This window comes from Pagrus pagrus (genome assembly GCF_965226575.1).
Source record: "Pagrus pagrus genome assembly, chromosome: 11".
Lineage (NCBI taxonomy): Eukaryota > Metazoa > Chordata > Actinopteri > Spariformes > Sparidae > Pagrus > Pagrus pagrus.
Genome location: NC_140195.1, coordinates 16,898,126 through 16,922,684, shown reverse-complemented (window position 1 = coordinate 16,922,684; position 24,559 = coordinate 16,898,126). Strand labels below are relative to the sequence as shown.

The 24,559-nt window shown below is 41.3% G+C and overlaps 1 protein-coding gene across 1 annotated transcript; it reads right to left on the bottom strand.

The window, feature by feature from the left end:
• Nucleotides 1-518: 518 nt before the first annotated feature.
• avpr2aa (arginine vasopressin receptor 2a, duplicate a) lies at nucleotides 519-20,353 on the bottom strand. The gene is made up of 7 exons (XM_084366430.1): nucleotides 20,065-20,353; nucleotides 18,960-19,037; nucleotides 10,365-10,750; nucleotides 8,852-9,097; nucleotides 8,477-8,620; nucleotides 6,499-7,042; nucleotides 519-3,300 (listed from the first exon to the last, which is right to left on the bottom strand). Exons 3-7 carry the CDS (start codon nucleotides 10,746-10,748, stop codon nucleotides 3,104-3,106), a joined length of 1,515 nt encoding a protein of 504 aa, XP_084222556.1. The 5' UTR covers nucleotides 10,749-10,750; nucleotides 18,960-19,037; nucleotides 20,065-20,353; the 3' UTR covers nucleotides 519-3,103.
• Between the last annotated feature and the right edge of the window lie 4,206 nt (nucleotides 20,354-24,559).

Here is a 24,559-nt window from a genome sequence, read left to right as displayed (position 1 = left end):
AGTTCATTTATTTCCTGATACAACAAAGTGAGACGCTGGACGTTGTTAGTCTAGCATTTGATTTGGCAGAGAATCAAAGCAGAGGCTTGCATCTCGAGAGCGAATTCACAGTGGCGTGCTGAAAGCCCGAACACCCTGGCCGCACAGAGGAAAAGGTGAGGCTTCTCCTCCGACCCAGACGAGGACTCCTGAGACACCATGAAAGCATCCCAGTATTGTCCTGTGGACACGCAGAGCGCTGCTCTCTCATGAAAAAGGATGTGCTGAACTGGCTTGAAATTAGTCAGTGGCACTTTAAAGGAACAGTTCAAATTAAAATCAAAAACGCATATTTTTCCATTTGCCTGCAGCACTATATATCCGTCCAGATAGTTGTGGTGTGAGTAGCCAAGTTTTGGAGATATTGGCTGTAGAAATGTCTGCCTTCTCTCAAATATAATAGAGCCGGATGGGACTCGCCTTATGGTGCTTGAAGCGCCTAAAAAATAAATGTGAAAAACTTGACATCAGTGTCTCTTTCCAGAAATCATGTTTCATTTCATGTTGGAACTATTTTGTTTTCGTATCACCATGCAGAAGGAGGGGTGCGTGTACTCACAGATGAGACGCTAGCTAACTAAGCTAGCAAATGTTAAAGCCCGCCATTAATGTTTACATCCAGCACTGTCATGAGCAGAGGTGGGAAGTAATGAAGCACAAATACTGTTTTTTTCACGTAGCTGTACTTTACTTGAATACGTATTTTTCTCCCAACTTTTTACTTTTACTACCTACATTTTAACAAAAATAATAACGTCTGTACTTTCTACTCTCAACATTTTCAAAACAGGCTTGCAACTTTAGTTTCAATGCATTTGAGGGGAATTAACAATTGTTTTGATTTTGCGTCACTGCACGCTGCCTTCCCAGTATCACAAGACTGATTTCAACCTATTAGTGCATATCATGCATGGCAGATGTAGCAAGACGAACCAGACGGAAACAGACGGAGAGGGAGACTCAAACGGGGGAAAAAAAGCGTGTAGTGACGAAGGCAGTGACTGATGAATGAATGAAACTGAACTAGGCCACATTGCCGACGACACTGATTCTGAGAAGCAAGACATTCCCCATTCATGGCCTTATTCAAATGAACTGTTTGAAGCTGTTGGCTCCAAGAAATCATACTTTTTACTTTTATACTTTGGGTTTGCTTTTTTGGTGCTTTGAGCAGCAGAGGCCCAGAGCCACCTAGGTCCATTACAGTCACGAGATTATACGGACGATATCTCCAAAACCTGGCAACTGAAATCAAAACAATTTAGATGTATAAATAGCACTACAGATAACAGGAAAAGACTTGTTTTCAATTTTTTGGGATGAACTGTCCCATTCAAGAACAGAAATGAACAGTTTGACCACATCCAGGACTTTCTAATCTAACTTTATACACACAGAACGTTATCACATCTACTGTACAGTGGCTTATATAATCGTACTTCTTATAAAAAGAAATGTCATAACATTACTATTTTAAGTCATGCAGTGGAGGGGCATAATACATTACTCTTTATGCAGACTGAAATGTGAAATAAAAACTGTACATGAACATAAGGCAGTAACAGGAACAGAATTATATATATATATATATATATATCTGTGTATGTATATTTTCATTTATACAACAATAAATAAAAGGATACAAGAAGACATGGCTTGTGGCGTGATATAACCTATGATTCCTGCTCTGTCTAACAATAACATGGCTGACATCGCTCAGAGATTAATCCAGTGAGGGAGGCCCCTCTACTAATGTCTCTGGACATTACAGGCACTTGGTCTGACTGCATGTGAGCATAACATTTCTGCTATTGAGACCTAAATTGATTCTACAGCTGAGCTTTAAAAAATCTTTGGTGTTGACATCTCCTTGTTTTCTACTACACATATCGGACCAGCGTGATTAACATTCAAGATTTATCTTACACAAACAGTACGTTAACTAATGTGCCTTACATTTTCAATAAATATACTTTACATTGTTCATCAGCGCACATGGAATGCTGTTGAGTGTTTATTTCCTTCCTGTGTCTCTGGATTATCATTCACCTAGAGCTTATGTCAGGAAGGTAATTTTGTGTACCTCATATGCTGTGTTTGTACAAAATACAATCACATAATTGTGTCCCGGTTGGTTGAGGAAACCTGGATTGTTTATTTGTATTCTCCTGGGTCTACCCCCTCCTCCTGTCTGCTGCGTTAACCCACATTGCTCCAGTGTCTCATGGGGCAGTTTCTCGACTCCGCTGCACTGTCCTCCATGAGTGAATCTCCATCCATCCTGCTAACAAATCACTATTGTTCTGTGGAACTCCTGAGTGAATATGAATTCAGCCTCGAGCATCCTTCAGTAATCCACTTTCTGTGTTTTAACAAAGTTTGTTCACATTATTAGATTTCAACTGCAGCCTTCTCAGGGCCGCTCCTGCAGCTGTAACATCCATGTCATCCCACTGTCTGTTCTCAGTCCAGCAGCTGTCTCATGCTCTCTTGCCGTCTGTCTGTGTCTCTCTTTCCATTTCCCTCAGCCTGCCGCTTTGTTTTCTCTCCACCCATAGCTTTGTCTGCTGCTGTGTATATTAGGCGTGCCGTAAGGCCATTAATGCCATGACCCACCCCTTGAATTCCTGTGGCTCTGCTCTGTCTGAGCAAGGCAAGTTTTTCTCATAGTTCATGTGTTCAATCAACACACAGGGTCCTACTCAACCACAGATGAGGTGAAAATCTTTTTACTCTCAAGGCCATTTTGCATTGCAGATGCTGTCACTGACTGCTGCTGTACAGTATATTCCACAGGGCCCTCATAAAATGGTGGTGACATCTTCAATGACAGCCCTCCTCACTGCTAGGGTGGAGAGGACAGGTGATTACGGATAGAGGTCCTGTTGACAGTACAGCTGTCCTTTGTTGTTGGAAACATCTGGTAGAGGTCAGCACTCTCCGGAGGCGGTGATGGTGGCCGAGTTGTGTGCAACAGCACGTCCTTGCAACAGGGCGCGTGTGCACCCATGCATGTCTTTTCAAACATGTCACTGTGTGTCATTTTCTGTCGCATCAGTCTCTGTCAGTACAGACTGTCCTTGGTGGAGGTGTGCGTGGTGGTGGAGTCGTCGGGAAGGGAGCCCCGGCGGCCGGGTCTCGACCGACACTGCAGCAGGCTCTGCAGCTCTCTGGACACGCTGCTGGAGAAAGCTGTGTAGATCCACGGGTTGGTACATGAGTTCAGACTGGCCAGCAGCATCAGGATGGTGAAGGCCACTCCTGCAGAGGACAAGCGCAAAAACAGTCAACATTGCGTTTCTCCCCTGTTTTATTCTTTTTTTTATCTTTTCTTTTATTTCTATCTTTTACATGTTGTGTTTTAGTGTACCTGTTCTTGCAAGTTGCTGCTTCTCTTGCTTGTTACCTCTGCCAAGGAGCTTATGTTTTCACCTGTGTCTGTTTGTTGGTTCATTGGTTGCTTTGTAAACAGGATTACACAAAAACTACAGAAAATATTTCCACGAGGCTTGGATGAAAGATTGGTCTCGGCACAGAACAGAGCCAATTAACTTTTGGTGCAGATCCGGATAAAGGGACGGATCCAAGATTTTTTTTAATGTTAATTTCTTAGGGAACAGTGATGGACCTTGTTAAAAAGAAATCTGGCGTATTTAGGTGCCTGGTATCCCAAACCAAAACTTAGCAGATTTAACTATGTTTGCTTTGATATGGGATTTGGCTTGATTACATTAGAGGGGCGTGTTATGGAAGAGGTTTGTGCTCTAGTTGCTTGTTTTTAATTTGTGAAGCACTTTGAGCTACAGCCCTGTATGAAATGTGCTACATAAATAAAGTTTATTAGTATTATAAATACATACAGAGACAAGAGCAACTGCTTGTAAATAAAATGGGAATTTTCGCATGAACAGTTTGTGAGCTAGATAATTCTTCCAACTTGGGTCATGGTGTGCATCCCATTGTTCTCTCTTATGAAACAAACATTGTATATGTATAACAACTGTTCAGTTTGAATGTAAACCATTCATGAGTATTGTTTCTCATTGTGTTTCCTTCAGGAATAGCAACAGGACTGTAAATATCCGACAAAGTCCTACGTACATCCTTTTTCATTTTTTCCACTTCTAATAACTAGAATGCCACTCAGTAGAGTGCATACCTCCGCCAAAGCCCAACAATCCCCTATATCCGCATCAAATTGTAGTCTTGCATAGATACCAGCCACATAAATATGCTTGATTTTTTGCACCAAGATCCACGCATTATTTCCGGAGAAATTAATTGAGAAAATCCTGGATGCTGGCTCTATTCCGGGCCAAGACCCATCCTCCATCCAAGTTTGGTAGAAATCCAATCCATCAGTTTTTGTGTCCCCGCTTACAAACAGAACGAACACGGCTGAAAAAGCTACAAGTATTTTATGTAATAACTAGAAGGTGCTTATTTCACCACGGCCACTTGAGGACAAGCGATGAGGACAGACTGATTTTAGATGGCAAAGCTGATAATGATCACTTATGCGGGCGGGTGTGTTTGTGTGTTTGAGATGTATGAGATAGGAGCTGCCTGCCAGTAAGGACTCACTCATGTCGATGCATACACTGTGTATATGCATGTACACTCGAGTTTGGTGCGTGCCAAGCTTGCCTCGTTCGTGTGTCTGTGATTTGGACTATGTGTGCATGCTGCTGGCACGTTATTATTGTTGGTGAAATGTCAACATCTGGCGGTGTTGCAAAACCAGCAGGGGATATAAACTGGTTATTTACTGGCCTCTGTTGTTTGTTTTAGCTTCAGATCAAAGGACACCCGCTAAGAACATACTATCAGCTGCAGCTTAAGGTGACAATGGCCTCACCTGCTCCATCACTGGCTGCCAGTAAAGACATCAACAGATCATGTTCCCTGTGCCAAAATGTACAGAGGCCAGAGATGTCATCCAAGGGTTTCTGGTTTTGAGTCAAAACAAACATTGTTTTTGACCTTGTATTTCACTCACTGTTACCACATCAGAGCTGGAGCTAGGTGTCCTCTGAATAATGAGTGAGATCGTGTTTAGAATCACCAAGACGGACATCAGCATTGATCACATCAGAGGATGTTGTTAGGAACCAGACCTGCTTGTTTTGCTTTTTGTTTTTGGCTGCCTGCAGTGCAAACCAGATGGGGTTTGCACATTTAGGGCAATTAAATGGATAAACTTGGATAAGGAGGATTAACCCATTTGAGAAAAACAACTAAAGTGATTCACTGGTAATGGTTATAACCCAGATGTCTGTTTTTGTTGCTTTTTGAGGGTGAATTGCACACACATACTTCGCCAATCCTCACGATTTTCCCCGCAGACTCACGTTTTTTAATGCCCTCTCCCGGTTTCCTCCAATTCTGCTGTATTTCTCCCAATTTATGACAACATTCACACTTTCCCCCCTTTTTAAATATCACAACCTGTTACTGGCACTATACAGCGTGCTGTCTCCTCTACTGTTACACCATGTCCTCCTCTGTGAATAAGAGACGGACAGACAAATGTAAAGGAGAAAGAATATTTCAACAAATTTCAGACGAGTTGGAGAGAATTCTTGTTTCTTACGTACAGTTTTAAGTAAAGGGGCTTATCATGGGTATATGTATATCGGTGTGATTTAAGTTAAACAAGCTATTTAATCTTCTTGGTTAATTTACGCTGGCGATGTCTTGCTTGATAACTCCCAGCTAAACAAGTATGTTCTACTGTGTATTAAGCATTTTACTTATTTACCTATTTTTTTTTTTCTTCTTCTTTTTTTGAATGTCATCAAAAAGCAGGAAACACAGTCCTTGAATCTGTAATTTTTCGGGGGTAGGGCCCCGAGTCCCCCAGGCTTCAAAATCCTCCCTATTTTTGAGGTCCAAAAGTTGGTTGGCTGTGCACACATAGTAGGTCTCATGGATAAGCACAGCCCAGGATCAAATGTTGGCAAACAACAGATACGTTCAAATGTGTCATAGCAACATTTCTACAATACGTATCTTCTCGCGATCACGTGAAGATAAGCTGAATTTTGTGTCAGGAGCTGGAGGGTAGGTGGTGGCGTGACAGTGTTTGACATGGTGTTTACATTTGTAACTGAGAACTAGTGGATACCTTTAACAAGACGTCGACAGGACAATTTCCAGCCATGTTAGTGGCAACAAAACCAGATATTTATGGCGAGATGACTGGACATATTTCAGATGTGTTTATGGCAACAGTACCAGGTAAGCCAAAACATGACCTTTTCCAAATAAGTGTTTTTTGTGTCTAAACCTAACCAGACCTTAAGCACATTTTAACGTACATGAAGTTGCAACAGTGAGGAAGATAACATGTAAATGTGTCAAATGTCAATTTTCAGCACATCCTTGGTTTGTAGGAATGTACACAGCCAACATTTATTTATTGTGGCGATTGGGTTGATATGCACTTATGGGACTGACCTTGGTTAGGAGGGTTGGGGTCCCAGGCCGCCCACAGCTGGACGATGAAGAAAGGTGACCAGCAGATAGTATAGACCAGCACGATGACCAGGGTCATCCTCACTGTCTTGGACATGGCTTTAGTGATGCTTGGAGGCGGAGTGGACGGAGGGTGAGGGGGTGCGTAGTCGAGGGAGCAGCGGGGTGAGCCTGAGTTCAGCTCGTAGGACGTGTACGACTCGTGGCAATCTGAGCTGGTCAGTATTTGCTGCTGCGTAGGCGATGATGTTGTGTCATGTTCACCACAGCAACTGTTATACTGAATAGCTGACGGTACTTGGCTGTTATGGTTGGTATTGTGAGGGTTGTTATTCACACCCTTTAAGAGCTGTCCTCCCCTCCCCCCTCCTCCTCCAGATGCCCGTGTCCCCCTCTCTTTCGCCCGCTCGTCCTCCTTCTTGAAGCTGTGGAAGCGGAACAGGATTTCATTCTTCTTCATGTCAGTCATCACTATCCTCTCTGACTTCAGGTAGATGTTATTGTGAATCTCTCGGAAGATTCTTATCTGAAAAAAAAGGGAATATTTTTCAAGAATTAGCAGGTTATGATGGAAACAGGACAGTCCATGAAGACATTCAAAGACTGCAGTCAATTTTATCCCCTGCCCCTTTGATTGCAAATACCACAGCACAATATTAATTTTTATTGCTATTTGTCTTGTACTTGGAGAACTTCTGAGGTTTTTACACATGGAGGAAGTATATGTTGGGAGGCTCCACAGGTAACTTTCACAACATATATGAAAACTCTATATTTCTTAAATTTCATGACAGTGCTAAAACTGTGCACTCGTCCACAATTTTTTATTAAAACCAAATTTCACAGTTTGTTTATGTATGTTTAAAAGGATGTATTACATTTTCTTATTTTCTGTAAGTCGCATTTTTCATTTGATTTCCATACAATCCATCTTTCACTCTCTTAAGGGTGTATAAAAATGGACAACATGTAAACTTTTGTATTTTGGTATACCACACTGAATACATTACAAAGCAATGCTGTTGCAAAAAAGGAAAATAAATTAGGAAAAAAAAGGTCCTCTGGGCCTGGGAATGTGGCACGTGGCAGATTCAGATGCTTATCTTGTTTGCATTTCTGCTTTTTAACAGGGACAGGAAATTTGAAACGAAAGTGAGTGTTTGTTGGCCTTCACCATCAGACATGAACCAGTTTCAGACATTTTTATGCAATGAATCAGAAATGCCACCATAAAATTTTATTGCAGTGAAATGATTCTTCATGCTCTCCTGAGAAACTATAACAATATTTGAAATCAAGCAATATCTCAAGTTATGAGTCATACCTCCAGCGTGCTTTATTTTTGCTTATTTTAAGTTTCTGTCAACCGTTGCTCTTCTTACTGACTGAACAGTTTGAGACACTGCAATCCACAATGCCATACAGTTATATCATTAAACTATATGGACTTAATCAGCTGAGTCAGTCGACACTTTCAGAATAACTTCCCACTGCAGAAACAACAACTTCAATACTTCTGAAAAAGTGTCTCTCGATTTGAAATTTGAGAAAGAAAAAAGGTCAAGGATTCTATGTTTGGCTGAGATCTGGTGTATTCCACTTCCTGGCAGGAGGTTCTCACAGTGGGCAGATTTTCTGAGCAGCCGTCTCAGCAGTGGTCTTCCAAGTGCAGTGTTAATTAGGGGAAATAGCTGGACCCTGGAAATATCTTTCCCTAAATAGAGCAGCAGTGCTGATGAGAGTCGGCCCAGAATGCCAGTCCGCCTTGGGATGCTACATAACACCAGCCCCAGTCCCCCACGGGTTACTGAACAATGGCTGCCAAGTGCCCCCTCCATGTAAACAAAACAGAATTTCATTCATGCCACACGCTTCATTATTGGATAATGTTGCCTGCAGCCATCCTACTCAGTGGCTCTTTGTGGACTTTGCAGTGTCCAGCCAGCACAACCAGTATTACCTGACAGATGGTAATGATGAGGGCAGGCAGGAGGAAGACTGCCACGGTCATCCAGGTGACGTAGGCCTTCAGCCCCCACGGCTCGGCGAATTGACCCCAGCACTCGTACTCTCCGTTCACTTCTGTGCGAGAGAAGATGAACACCTGACAGACCGAACAAAAGGAGGTGGTCAGCACACCCGCAGACATGACTGTCAGCTTCTTCTTCCATCAACTGAACTGCAATGACCTCATCAGGCTAAAAATAGACCAACATCTTGAGTTCGACTGTAGAAATCAGGGCGTGAACACCCGCTGAGTTCTCATTTCCTATTTCACCATGTGCCCAAGTGCGTGTGAAGTATTGTTTGCATATGTGTGTTCACCCCTCCTTACCTGCGGTATGCTGAGGACTAGCGCCAAGCCCCAGGCCACCATGACAGGGGTGTTCCAGCGGGACATCGCTCCCCCCCGGTAAGCCTGCAATGGGCAGCAGATGGCATGGTGCCGGTCTACTGTCATGGCAACTATCATGTAGGAGGAAGCAAACATGCCCACAATCTGCAAATACTTGATGGACCGGCAGAGCAGGTCAGGCCCCTGAAACCTCTCTGTGATATCCCATATTAGCTGGGGTAGAACCTGGAAACACAGATAAAAAAAACAGTTATTTATATAAATGTGGCAGTATAGTGGGGAGTTTTTTTTTCTAATCTGGCTCTGATGTAAAAGAGAAACACTAAAAGACACGTCTGGTGATATTTTATATTTCTTGTTATCTTATCTCCTATCTCATTGTCAACAAATGCCATGAAAACACCAACGCTAACAATTAATTATAAATTATATCAAGCTTGATATAGCTTATCTCTGCGTGCCACGGACCTCCATTGTTGTCAAAAACTGTTTTCAAAAGCCTCAATGAGTCACACCGGGTGACACATTCCTTAATTACCATGAACATGAGCGCTGTAGTTTATTTTGACTCGGGCTTATTCACGTACACCTGCTGCTACTGCTGTAAACACTTCCTAGATCTAGAGCACCAATTGTTCGTTAATCCACGGCCGAAAATAGTCCCCAACACATGTGCTTTCTTTAAAACTCCTGTTTGACTTTGCTAAAAACTACAGTGCCCAGCTGTTTTAGGAAATAACAGAGAATGAAACTACATGTGGTGGTGGGAAAGCCACAGAGTATTGAATGATGGACAACCCATTGTTGGTTTTGGTCATTTTTTTGTACATCAATGACCCATAAACTGACATAAATTAGATTATGGACCAGAGTATGATGAGAATTTTGTTTTTAGATGTTTTATCACAGAACTTGTTTAAAAACCCATGACAGAAATAGTCATACATTATGTAACTGTGTTATGGATGGAATGATAGTGAAAATAAATTATTACCCTTCTTGCTGGAGACCCTGGATCTCTCTCAAGGACCCTGGATGTCTCTTAACCCTACTTTTAAAACGACTGATTTAAAGATCCAGTGTGTATTGGCATGTAGCAGTGAGGTTGAAATTGGCAACCGACTGAACGCCCCTCACCTCACCCTCCTCTACAGTGGCCACTAAAAACATGAAAACCACTAAGGGCCTCACTAGAGCCAGTCTGTAGTCTGTCTGTTCTAGGCCATTTATAGATCCCACTGCTTTTGTCGCCACCCTCCCCTGTCTCTGACTGGCTTGTGTCTATCATTTTTGATTTTGATTTTGATTTTATTTGTCTGACGTGGGAGAGGACTCGCTTACTTTGAAGCTAAAAAGGCTCATTCTAAGGTAACAAACACAAAGACTTTCAGGTCATTATACACTCATGAAAACACAATACACTCATCAAATTGACTAGGTTAACTACAAGTTTTTCTGTTTACTTAATGGTGTCAATAACTCGTGAACTGACCTGAAAGAGCGCCACCACCAGGTCAGCCACGCACAGGTTGACCATGAACACGTGCATCGGCGCATTGTGCTTCCTCCTCCTCAGCAGCACCCACAGCACAAAACTATTCCCCAGGGTGGTAAGAGCCAGCACCAGTGCAAGGATTGTGATCTCTGCCCGGGCCAGGCCCAGGTCCCTCATCCTGGGCTGGGGATGGGTGTGAGGCGTGGTGGTTGAACCATTCTCGGGGAAGATTCCGAAGAAGGATCCCCCGCCATGAGAGCTATTGAGGGAGTTCAGTTCAGAGACAAACAAGGACGGGGAGGAGAAGTTGTTCCTTCCTGTAGCGACCAGAGAGGAGAGGGCTAACCCATCCCAGTCCGTTTCCAAACTGATGCTTTCCATTCCTGCAAGACAGAAACCCATAAAATCTGTTATGGTTTTTTTAAATGATGCTATGGTGCAAAAAGAGCCATCAGGAGTCATGTTGTTGCAGGGTCACAAGACTGTTGAGGCTTTTTATTTTTTTACAAAGTGAAGATTTAATCAACAAACATTTTAATTCTTCTGTGTTGTACCAGTATTTGTTTCATGTCTGCCAACTTTAATAAATTTCCAATTGCCTGGAAAATTTGTCAGCTGAGTAATTTGACCTTATCTAACCGCCGAGAATCTGAAGCAAAACAATTCAACCTTCTTTAAAAAATACAAGTTGATGCCGAGATAAATGACAAAGACTCTTTATTTTTCTCTTTGGTGCATCTGTTACATTTTTGAACACTCTAAAATGCTTCTTTTATGCGCTTTTGTGAAATGTTCCTGAAAATAATGAGAGCCAGAGGACTCTACCGATCATGCTGCCATGTGAATATTGTTGTGTTTTCGTGCCGCTCTCTCCAATTTTTTAATAAGTCCTCAGTGTGTCTGTTTATCCATCTTTCAAAGCTTCAAGTTCTGTTTGACGCAAGTTCCATCGCGGTTTATTTTCTTTCTCATATTTTCTCAAGGTTGATTTGACAGCTTTCCCCTCTATCCCACCACTCTTATTCCTTCACCTCCGCTCTCATAATCGCTCTCATCCCATGCTTACCCCCATACATTCCTGTTTTTTCTCCTGTTTTTGTTCCGCCCCCTCTCAAACTTTCTCCCATACAGCTGGGCATTCTTTTCTCCCCCCCCCTACTCACACTCTCTCTTGATCCAAATGAATCTTTACGTTTATTTTTCTTTGCTTATAAATAAATGGCTGAAAAGAACCAGAAAGTTGATAGGAATGAGATGACAATTTCAGAAACAGAGTCGTGGGATGCTGGGGGGGCGTCCTCGGTCAAATAAACTGCACGTAGGACATGTAGGAGGGAAAACGAAGGCAGATGAAAGAAGAGTGGAGAAAAGGGCAGGAAATGGAAAAAAAACGCCCCCAAAAATGTACAGAAATGTGGAAAAAGTATGATAAGATAAGGAAAGAGAAGGTGACCAACTCTGAAGCTGTTACTTATCTCACTGCGTGTTGATTGACACTGTCATTATTTTGACTAATGTGCAAGGAGTGGTTCGGTATACAGAAGTGCTGAATAGGTGCTTGGAAAATTTTCCACTTCTAAAAATAAAAGAGAAACTACAATAGGTGTCAAGATCAGGTTTCAACATGTAGTTAAAGAGGCCATTAAGATTATTTGTGTTAAACTGCATGATCTGTCTCACAACAGAGCAACTTCTAAGGCTTGAGATCTTTTACCATGTCCTCTTGGTAAAAAGAGAATTTGAGCTCCTACCCTTTTGAAGGACAGGTTAAACAGGTTAAAAGTGCAATGTGTAAGAATTGTATTTAAAAGCGTTAAAAAAATTAACCAATTCTCAACAGAATGTGAGGAAGTAACAGTTTTGATGTTGTGACTATCATTCAAAAACTGAATGATTTTTATCCCCTACAATTGTCTGTCAAAATTCCCATAGTCCCAGGTGATTCTGTCCTAAACCGACAGCAAGTTAGTGTCAACAACATGATGGTTTTTGGTCGGCAAAAAGGAAAACAAAATGCAGCAAAGGGAGACGGAGAAACACCCTGTGGTTACAGATTAAGTTGGAAGAATTACAACCAACCTGAAGAGACAGTTGAAGGCGTTCCAACGTGATAATAACGCCACAGTGAGTTCATGTTAGCTATAAGTCCTAATGTTAACTAACTTCCAGGCTTCCAGGCAAACATTAGCTGGGTCAATGTGCTAATTGGAGCAACTATACTCGAACTGTTTTCAATTTAACCAGAAAAAGTGTAATGGCGGCTCTGAACGTGGCACAGCAGTTAATATCTAGAAGTGCTGTGTCCAAGATCACACAGCAGTTCATTTGACAGATAATTGTGTGTGATCGCCGAGGCCAGGTAGGCATATTAATCAAGTAATTGTTTCATCAGTTTTGGGTTTTTATGTTCACATTTGACAGTACAACCTACACAACAGCCTGATCAAACTGTCTGGCATGTGTGAAAAAGAAATCACCAAACACGAAGCTGCTGATTGTGCAGAGCCTTAATAGCCTTATTGAATGCGTTTGAAAAGAGAAAAGGTTTTGACTAAGTAGTGGCTCAAATGTTTGGCTTTTTGTTGACCAAAACTTCATTAAAATTCAATAAAATGTGGCTTAAACTGAAGCGCACTTTTGTCTAAAGACTAAAACTAAATCTAAAACAGCCGCCAAAATGAACATTGACCCAGCTGACGATTAGTTTCCCATACTGCGGCCCGATGATGGGCTAAACATACTCTAAGTTTCTGGTTGTCACTTAAAGTGAGTTCATGTGTTTTATGATGTTTTTTGCACCTGAGTCTGCCTGCCAATGTCACTTCTATGTTTTACCTGGCTGCAAGGGGAACAGCAAAGTTGAAGCTGAAGTCATGTTATTGTGCAATTGAGTGTGACTAACAAGACATTACAAGGTTGTTCTCACTCCTCCACTGAGACTTAATGGCCAATTTGCTCATAATATAGCGTTCTCACTGCTGGGTGCGTGAGATAACACAGCTGAACATATTGTCAAGTGTTACATGCTGGCTTTGCCAAAGGAATGTATTCAGATGAATGCATGACAGGCCGGGCCAGCTGGACCACTCCACCCAGCGTGAAGGTAGAGCCGCGGGTGACAGGAAGGGAATCTGAGTGGAACCGTTCCTCTTAAGTTGGACAACGACTCTTTGGTTTGTGAATCCCTGCGGCCACACCAGTCAGCCACAGCACTGCCATAAATGGTAAAACCAAGCGCAACCTTTGTTAGGTTCCTCTGTTGAATTGGTTCTGCTCAAATTGTTCCTGCCTAAAGGTCCTCTGGATCAAAATTAGTAATATTCTTTCTTATTATCTGTTTATTATTTTTCCCGTTTCAAGTTTTAATTTGAGGTTTAGACAACGAGGCCTTTTTCCATCAAGGAATCTCCTGGCCTCTCTTTGTGCAGACCTGAGGAGCCTTGTGCCCCTCTCTGTAATTACAGCATAATTCATGAGAGGATTCTTTGTGCTGCTGCGCTCCTTTTTACCCACATATAATCTCATTATGTATATTTGCCCATGTGACTAATTTCTGACCCTTTCTTATGCCTCTGTGAAGATAAGGTGTAATGACTTAGGGAGGTGATATAATACCAGTGTGGCCTGAGAAATGAACCCATGGTATTGCCAAATGAATGGCTCCAAATTGTGTTAAATAAAATGAAATAAGAGGATTAATATCTGGTAGGAAGAATTGTCTGTAATGGTGTCATCGGCTGATCATGTATGGGAAAGTGTGTGAGGCATTTCCACATAAACAGATTCAGAGAGGATTGCTCCATCTCTGCTCTGATGGATTCTGAATTAGCCCCTGTTTTCCTGAACTCCTGAAGGACTTAAAGTATTTTCTTATGTCTCATTTGCATGACTTGTCCATCCAAGAAATCAAGATGGATTGTCTTAAAATTGCTCAACTTCAGGAGACCCACGCATAGCTCAAAACCTCTGGCAACAAAGTTTCCTCAGAGGAAATTCCTTCACATAGAGAAGGTAAATATTGTCTGCAGAACTGTGCTGGATGCAGCTTAACATATTCCTTTACATACCCTGTCTCTGGAAATATATTCTGATTCGCTCTCTCTTTAATAACACAAGCGCAGCACGGCATTCCCGTCTGTCTGATCGACTTAATGTTAGGCACAAATTGTTCCATCTTTCTGTGCTGGATGGACTGTGGACACTGCTTTTAGTAGTTAGTGGAGTACATTGCTTCCCCCCTTTACTTTAAAGCTTTCACCATGATTAATGACGGAGTCGATTCCTGTCTTGCCTTCCTCTCGAGATGCAAACCGTCTTGCAACTATCCATTTTCATGTCCTCCCCATTCTCTATCGCTATCCCAGATCTACAGTGCCTCAGGGAGGACTGAAACAGGTAGTTAAAGTGTGCAAGAAAACATTATAGCTCCCCACCGTTCACATCTCTCAACATCTCAGTGCCCTTTTCTGGCTGTTCACACATGTTTCGGTCATTTCGTTTGACAAACTACGTCATGTTCTTGCTATGTCGTGGATCCAAACACTATCTGTCTGTGTCAAAGTCCTGTTAAACCATCCTTAAGTATGTTATGTACCAAGAGATACATTTTTCAGATGAGATTATAATCGCTTCAGTGTTATTTTGTCAAAATGACAAACAATCAAAGTAAACCAGTATACCCTTTGTGTGTTGGTCATAAATCTGATGTGACATAAGCACATACAGTATAATGATGAGATTCCCTTGCTGGAAGGATTGCAGATGATTTCAGGCAACTGAAACATTATTGGACAAAAACTTTGGTTTAAGCAATAAAAACTTATACTTAAAGGACAATCCCAGTGTGCAAATGTTAGCACGCTATTCATTATGTGGAAAGGCACAAAAAATGTGTACTTCTTAAGGAAACTTAAATTCTAGGATCAAATTCTTGGCATCTTTTTCAGAGGAGTGATAGAAAGCACCCTAGCTGGAAACATCACAAACCAGCATTGTTTGTGCACAGCCCAGGACAGGAAGACTCTACAGCGGGTGATTAAAAGAACATCATTGGTGCCCATCTGCTGAGCATTAGTGATATCAGTGAAGTGAGATGTCTGCACAGAGCCCAAAGGATACTAAAAGACAACACCAGCCCCAGACACAGCCTTTTCACCCTGGTGCCATCTGGCAAAAGATACAGAAATATCCGCTGATGTACCACCAGACTACAGAGCAGCTTCTTTCATCAAACTGTAAGGGTCCTCAACTCATCCTCCAAAACTGTTTTATTTTCTTCTTCTTTTTTTCCTGTTAGTAGCATAACCCTAACCCTAACCCAAAACCGGCCATTTTCATTGGGAAGTCTCCAGGCATTTGTTGTGGTGACCAAAACATGTATTTAAAGCCAAACCATGACCTTTTCCTAAACCTAACCAAGTGGTTTTTGCACCTAAACCTAAGCAGAGCACCAGCACAGCGTTGTGACAAGAGAGAAATTGAACCTCAACATAAGTAAAGTCACAAATTAAAAATAACAATTTCGAATTTATCTTTGGTTATGCTGAAAGGTACTGATCTAATGTTTGCTCTGGCGATTGGATGATCATTTTTGGCCTTTATTTTCTGCATCACATGGAAATGAATCAGCAGACTTGAAACATATTCAGCATAATCTGCCCACGGTAAAAATCAAATTTGCATTAATATTTGACTATGCTGCATTATTGCTGCGCGGTAATGTAGAGCACGGATTGATTGAAGTCTGCACCTCACAAAAATGTAACCTAATGATGACCTGAATAATGTAACAACAATCCATCCAAACCTGATCTACACTGTGAAGGCTTACATAACTCAATCAAGTTTCTAAGGCTAACTGACAGACTTTCATATAGTGTGGAAATGAATGGAATTCAATGGATGTCTGGAATGGAAGACAAAATACATTCAAATTTAACTGTTTACACTGTTATTGTCCTTTACGTACAGGTTTGATTCATGGTTTCATAAGAAACTACTTTGCAAGAAATTTAAAAAAATAAAAAATAAGTTTCCTGTGTCTTCACATCAAAATATTGCCCGTCTTCGGTTCTGTCTTGTCATGTCTTGCGTGGCATGGAAACACATTTCTCTCGTCTTGGTGCATTTGAGCGCCTTATTTGCATTTAAAGACACTGACAGCGTGGATGAACCTGCCTGGCAGATCTAAAGCTAATGAGTAGCTAACGTGAAACGGTAATGGCAGACAAGCAGGTGCTCAGGCACGAGGTGCAATACTCCAGACATAATGAAAGATCCATCACCTCCCCGCCTGTGTTGTGTGTGCTTGTCAGTCCCCTGATTAGTTCCCTTTGACCAGATTTGACCCAATCTGGTTAATTAGGACTGATGTATCCTCATTAGCAGCCCGGTGTGCGCTCAAACAACCTGTTGCCAATTTCCTTCTCTACTTTATTTTTTATTTTTTCCCCTAACCTGTTGTTTCTCTATTTGTTTTTCATTCATCCACCCTCTCTGTCTCACCTGTCCTAACCAATCCACCCTCTCCTGCCATTAAGAATCAAAACTACAAAGGAGAAGGTTTCTGATATGGCTATCATTTATGTTTGATTTGAATTATCATCCTCATTAACACACCTGGCAGCAGGAAACAGCCCAATTTGCATCTAATCCGACTGGAAATAAACATATGAATCAAACATTAGATCACACCATGTGACATGAGCTTTGGTATTCTGCTACTTTTCTCAGAAGGGCGAGAGACTTTATTTGCATATGGATCAATAGATTCTTTCGCAAGAAAGTCCCGGATGAGTCATGTACTGCCACACTCTGGGCTGTGCAGCATTTCATCTGCATGATAAAGAAGGCATGACCACGCTTTGGTCTTTAAGCCTCACGTATCAGTAAATTGGATCCCCAAAGGTACTCCAGAATGCAGAAAAAATTCCCCATAAATTAGATCCCCATTGACACTCACATGTGGCATGAATTCCCCATCTGAATACCTTGCCTCAATGACAGATGGACACTCTGCATATATTTTCGATTTCAAGAGGCACCTGCAGTGCTTATTAAAAATCATATTGGCAGCTCTGTGTTCCTCTCTTTGATGCCACTCAGGCTCTCCACTGCAGCCCATATGAGCAATACAAGTAAACACTTTCTCTTGCACAAAAAACCCATTAAATGTTAATCATGTGGGACCACACCTCATTGAACACACTGATACAGTCATTATGCGCCCACATTTCAGTTGTATGTGTTCGGCACCACTCCTTGAGTTCTGTATTCACAAACATCACTGTGAGTTTATTTCCATAATACAGTCAGTGGACAGATCTTACTGGTGCTGAAGAAGGTCCAAGTCCCCTTATCAGCACTGATAAAGCCTGTTCATAAGACCACTGAATGTTTTTCTTGTTATGTATCATTAACCAGTGTGCTGCCAGCAGGCTTGTGCCCTAAACAAAACAGGGACCTTTTTCATGTGACACAGCAGATAGAAAATTCAGTATTGCCCCTGAAGGGTGGAAAGTGGGTCACAGTGTGACCACGTCAGCTAAAACAGGCCTGTAGGATATAGTTTATCTAATCAGATCTGTGCCACATGATGAAATTTTTTTTAAAAAGCAGTTGGAGACCAAAGTAAATTGACTGTGAAAATAACAGTAATGGTGATGATTTTTCCTGATGGGGACTGCAATCAAGGAAGTCATTTTGTGGATATTTTAGATTGTGCCAAAAACACACACACAAAAAAGGAGAAAAGTGCATGATTAATGGAAAAAAACAAACCCTGAAGCGCTTTGGTTAAAACAGCTTGCTCAGATCCAAAAAAAAATTAATTCAACAAACTGTGATTTGTCTATTGAACTAACAAGCTACTTTAATTGCGATTACACCAGTGGAAACTGACTGTGTGATGGTAGAGATACAGGCTTTTCATTGAGAATTAAAGTGTGTGATTTTGCTGTCATCAGAACTTCTCTTTAAAGAGAAATCTTTTCATTTTCATTTTTACATTATTTAAGGTCCAGTGTGTTGGATTTAGTGGCATCTAGCGATAGGCCTCACCTCACCAGCCCCAATAGCAGCCGCTAAAAATGCTTGAGACGTGACAAGGCCCTCTCTAGATCAGGAGTTTGGTTTGTCCATTCTGGGCTACTGTACAAATATGGCGGAGTTCGTCACCTTTTGTCAATACAAAAAAGGCTCTTTCTAAGGTAACGAACACAGATATTCTTAGTTTCAGGTGTTTATTCACGAATAAAAACATAATTTTGAATGTTACACTTCATCTCTGACCCTAAATGCCACGAAATCCTACACACCGGACCTTTAAGTAATTAGTTGTTCCATCATAAAAATCGTTTGAATGTCAAAGCAATAAATCAACTAACTTAAAAGCAGATTTGTGTGTACCATAAACAGGCAGCCTCAACTTTCTTTTTTAATCATCTTTTTGATTTTCCTTTTAAAATACGGGCAGGACACACACACACACAGAGACACACATACAGATGGAAACAAGACACACAAATACACGCAGGCACATAAAAGAAGAAGAGCACCCCAAGGTGACCGTATATGCCTTTTGTCGCCTCTCACCTTGTTGTCAGTGCATGGTAAGCTTTCTCACGCGTGTCCTTTTCTCTCTCTTGGTGTATTTTGCCCCCGTCTCGGTGACTGTGGGACAAAAGCATTAAGAGTCGTCACCATTACAGTCCATTAACATTGCATGCTAGAGCAGATCACATTAACAAGCTGACAGTTCCCTGGAGCTTTTTTAATTCCCCTGAAAAACTTTGAGGAGCACATGCATTTTCAGCTCGGATCTGATATCAAACATTTACAATCAAGAATACCTGACATTCTGTGTATGTTAACATCTATTATAAATGTTAATATCAGGACTGACAGACACGATAAATACATACTCAACGTATCAATTCTTCATCGAAAGCTTTGTGAATAATGTGTCTATTTGTTTGACAAATCAACTGAGTGTGATCTTTATTCATTTTAAATAAACAGACGACAACATTTAGCGAATTTGTATGGAAAAATCATATATATTATTAATCATATAAAAACCATTCATCGTCATCTTATCATGTTATATAAGCTTTTTTTTCATGCCAGTAATTGTTTAATAAAGTATGAGGCACATTTCAATCGATACATTCATTCACTTCAGCCATAGGAGCACTTTAAAAACAGGTGCTCTGTTGTGGATCTGTTTCTAAAAAGATTTGTTTTCTTCTTGCTCAAACTCATTGATTATCATATGACACAGATTTTCTTTAATCATGGGGTTTTTCTTTCAGGAAAAAAGCAAGACTGAGTAAAACTTGAGTAAATTTAATGATAACAACATGGACAAACTAAGAAAAATAAAACATTAATGAAAGATAACAGTTAACACGAATTGTAAAACCCTATACACCGAGCTTAAGTTGCGTGTCTCGTGCGGACATGAGATACTGCAAATATACAGAGAGATGACCTAGATGGTCAGTAAACAAAACCATTCACACATTCGCGTTTGAGAGTTTAAGTTCCTACACACCGCTAAGGTTGTAATTGTTTTTTAATGAACGAATGAGGAGAATTATTGGAGGATTATACTTAGAATTTCAGTAGCAATATCACTTGTCTAAGCCTTTCAGCAAAAAATCAAACATTCACCACAGAGTAAATAAAAGCCACTTACTTGTGATCCTCTTCAGTGGTCGCAGAGAAGCTGTCAGAATTTTCCCCAAAACATTCACATCCTCACTGCTGTCAACTCGAGTCCCTCCGCTCTGAGTAAAATCAGCTGACTGCTGAATGAATCAAGCAGGACGCACAAGAAATGCCACTTAATTTTCCTTTAACTGTCAGTTTGCCAGAGAGGTTCTGTACAAGTCCTTTGTGTGCCTGCTCACTGTATTGTCCTCGCTTTGTTGGACTTCACGTGTGTCAAAGTAATCCATTTGATAGCCATGTGTGTGTGTGTGTGTGTGCGTCCCGGCTCCTTGTGCGTCATGTTATGCCTCTTGCAATGTGCTGTGCCTCCAGCAGCACCAGCAGAAATGAATCTGAGCTCCCGTCTGCTCCTACCTCCCCCCCACTATCCCCTCCTCCTGGGTCAACCAGCCTGTCCTCATAGGGCTGAGGGTGGAGCGTGCACAGCCAGCAGCGGAGGGAGGGTGTTATACATACCTATAAAGTGTGTGAGAAAGAGAAAGAGGTGTGGACTGGCTTTATCTGCATGTGCATGTGTGTGTGTGTGTGTGTGCAAACTTGTTTTGAGGTTAATGTGTGCATGCATGTGTGTGTGAGTGTGTGTATCAGTGTGACACCTCCCACCATTGTAATGATTTATGGGCTGGTGTAAGTCATTGATACACACCGCCCATGTTTTTTATTCTAAGCTCTGCACTGTGTTGCACTCTCTTTCCTCTTGTCTTGTTGCTGGTGGTGGACAAGGGCCGGTGCACTTCAACCCATCCAGGAATGCCGTCTGGCTGAGTCAGCTGGGCCAACAGCAGGTCACGCCCTTGGTGTACACGGGGAGCAGTGAAGGTTACTGTGAAGAAGAAAAAAAATGGCTGTCCGTCAGTGTTAATGTCAAGGCTCTGTCTCACACACGGCAAACACACACACGTGTGCACAAACTTTGAACACACGCACAGACTAACAGGCAATTTGTGCCGATGTACCCAAATTTATTTTGACAAGTAAATTGCAGCTTCCTCTTACTTTTTCCCAAACAGCTGCAAAGAACAAGGAAACAGCAGTTCATTGACATTTACAAGAATTATATTCCCATTCAGTTGCCCCCAGCAGCACAGACACACCTAATATACCCATGGGGCACTGTCTGTCCGTCAAGCACAAAGCCATTGATCCCTGGCCAGCAGAGACCGAATTGTCCCATGATGTCAGAAAGGCTGGCGCTTTTTCCTCCAGTGGTGCCGCCAGGTTCACATCAAATGTCTCCCTCCTCAGTCCAAACCATTCTGTCCTGCCGCTGCGGAGGTGGGGCTGTAAGCTCCCTGAGAATCACTCTAACATGATTATCCTGGCTCCTCTGGTCTTAGAGGACGTTTTATCACAAAGAGGTAGAGCAGCAGAATTAATCCACAATCCACTTTGTCTGTTTAACAGCTTCACATGACAGCCGATGAGCGAGAAGAGAGGGAAGGAGCGAAAACAAAGGCTGGACAATGAAATGGAAACAGATGGTTTGTTCATCTTTAGTTTGAGTTTTAAAGGGTAACTGTTACAATATTAATGAGGTGAAAATATTTGTTTTTTACATATCCACTGAATTAACAAGCTGAACTCAGAGGAAACTAGGGTCCCCAGAACACTGTTTGAAGTTAGAAAGATGGCAGGGTCCGCCAAATGTAAACTATATGTAAACAGTATGAAATTGTGTTGTCCTTTAAGATCAGCTTGTTTATTCAGTTTATTCAGGCATGAAGACAAAGAAAGTTTGTTCATTTAGTTTGTCCAGGCATACTAAACTACATAGTGCACCTTTAACAAGTAGAAAAGGACACACTGGGAGCACATCAACCCACATTTTATTACCGTCGTCTATCATGAGTTAGAACATCTCTTCATGCTAGGTCGCAGAGCAGCACTAAAGTTTAAAAGGAATGTTGGGACCTTTAAATGTTTCGATCTATGACAACCTTTTCCTTTGAGAATTCTGGCTGGACATTCTCCCACATGTTGAGGCTTATTTCCAGCTCCTAGTATTGTGCCAGAAATAAAAATGACAGCTGTTTTCCTCTGGGAGCTGAATCTCTTCTTAAAAGACCTTTCAATGACTCCTCTCAGGGTTTTTCTTAATTCGAGCAAAGGTGTTGACAATACTAAAACATCTTGATTTTTAGGTAATATGAATCAGCCATGTGGTCAATCAGGGGCCCTCGTCTGCCTGGGAAAGAGAGAGATGGAGGCAGTCCTGGAACAGACGGAGCTGAATCCAAAAACAGTCACTCAATCAAGTTCACTTTTGGCTCCTTCTCTTCAGTCTGTCAGACACCGCAAACATGGCTACCATGAGCCTCAACACAGAGAAACGGTTTAACTGGATGTTCACTCAGAGGAACAAAAAGTCCGACAGAGCCATTTGTCTTCCTGCAGGACGGCCTGAATTAGGTCATGCCTGAGGTGAAGAAGTACACGTAGCGCAGAACAACACCTGGTCTGACAAAAACTGGCACTGAAAAGCTCAGGAACATCTGAAAGAATCATTAACTGTCAGCCAACCCACGAATAACAGAGAGAGATGAGGAATTTGGGATTCCACTTGTGTGAATACATAATAATCAGGAAAAGATACTATGGGATGATTATTTTGCCCATAAAGAGTCATTTTATTTCTATCAGAGGCCCTATTACTGTCATTATCCTCAGAGCTCTTTTCCATGAGATGCTACAAGCATGAATCACTTTTGCAAACCTGTCACTGACTGCTAAAAAAAACACATTCCTCTTCAGTTTTGATGATGAAGTTAATGCTTTAATACAGAGCCACAGAAGTAAACATGTTATTTAAGTAACTGTATCTATACCACAAATGAGCACTTCTTTATTTGCAGGGTTTGTTCACCTAAATCACACGTTGTAACATACTTTTATTTGAACAAATTTTAAGTAGCCTATCAATCTATCCTTCTCTTCATGCAATGTAAGTGAAAGGAATTTTTTATTTGGTGTTCAAGGAACTGAAAAAAGTACATTTGAAAATAAATCAATGGGAACATCTCTTTCCAGAGGCAGTTTTCCTGCTGTAATATACAAAAGGACATTTTCTTTGGTACTGCCCCTGAGAACTGTTCAGTTTGGTGTGACGCTGCCTTTCAATCAAATTTTCAATGCTTTGAGCAACAAAAACAAAATCCCATTCGACTTTGTTATATTGAGGAGGCAGGAGAAATCTAAAATCATCTCAAACACCCAAACAAAAAAACTGAAACTGTGTGCATGGCTAAATACCACCTGAGATTAATGAAGACAAGTGCTTTATTTATAATTTAGGTGAACTCACCCTTTTATGTATCTGGCCAGAGAGTAGCAATGAAACGTCCTTGAAGGGGAACCCCAGACAGATTTTACAGTCCATTTACATGTCTTGGAGAGTACAACTGGATATAAAAAATAAAAAAAAAGTAGTAAAAGTATAAAGCCTTCCAACAGTGTCTGTTGAGACTGAAGTTTGAAAGTGATGAAAAATCTGGAGTTGTGGAAAGAAGCCAGGATATCAGGCCTCTGTAGCCCACTCCTCATCTCTGCTTGAGGCTAGCGGCTCAAGGGCTCGAGGCGGCATTAGCTGCTTGTAGCACAAGACACGTGAATCTCCAACCAAACTGCCAGCAGTTGAGTTGCACTGCAGTTAATGTAGGAATCAGGTTTTGATAAGGAAGTAGAATTTATGGAATAAAAAAGATCCTTTTTTAAACTGACCATCGTGAGTCAACGATGTTATAAGAGTGCAGTGCTCTGTTAAGGATCAGCTAAGTAGTAGCCAAGTGTTCATTTGTGTTTTGTATTTATGATTTTATTTTTACATTTGACCTACATTTCTCTCCATTCAATGCACCACAAGGAGCTTTGAGGTGGATAAAAAACAAGTTTAACTGGTATCAACTATGCTGCCCAGACACGCCATTTGGCAACCACTTAATCTTGAGTGGTTGCCAAATGGCGTGCATGGACACACCAGTGTGCCTAAGGGCAAGTCCTGGCACGTCATGGGATTTTTTTTACATTATTATTGTAATTTTCATACGAAAACATATACACACACACTGTCACCAGTGTGGTTTAAATGTGTGTCTTGCTGTTTTTATGTTATTTTACAAAGTTTCAAATGAATTCTTGAAACATTTTGTTAATAAATATTTAATTAGTAACATAGAGTGTCTGTAGTCTGGTTCTACGACACTAAAATAAAAGTTTAGGCTACATTTATTAATCCTACATATCTACTAACAGATACATTACCCCATTGCCATGCCTCCTACAAACAGCTATGATTAAAACAGAAAAACTGCAGTGAAAATATATTGCTTCATTCTTCACTTACCTTCAAACTGAAAACACGCTAGTCAGATCAAGATCTTTACAACACGAATGAAAACACTTCCACTTTTTTCCACAGGGGCCGCCAGAATCAATAAATAAAAGGGAGAAAGTTCCTTTGTAGT

Excerpts from the sequence above, each read along its gene's own strand:
- avpr2aa (XM_084366430.1), bottom strand. The coding sequence starts at position 10,748 with ATGGAAAGCATCAGTTTGGAAACGGACTGGGATGGGTTAGCCCTCTCC. Across the intron at positions 8,621-8,851 it reads TAGTCCTCAGCATACCGCAG|GTGTTCATCTTCTCTCGCAC; the intron begins GTAAGGAGGGGT and ends TCGGTCTGTCAG. Across the intron at positions 3,301-6,498 it reads CCCCAACCCTCCTAACCAAG|GAGTGGCCTTCACCATCCTG; the intron begins GTCAGTCCCATA and ends TGTCCTCTGCAG.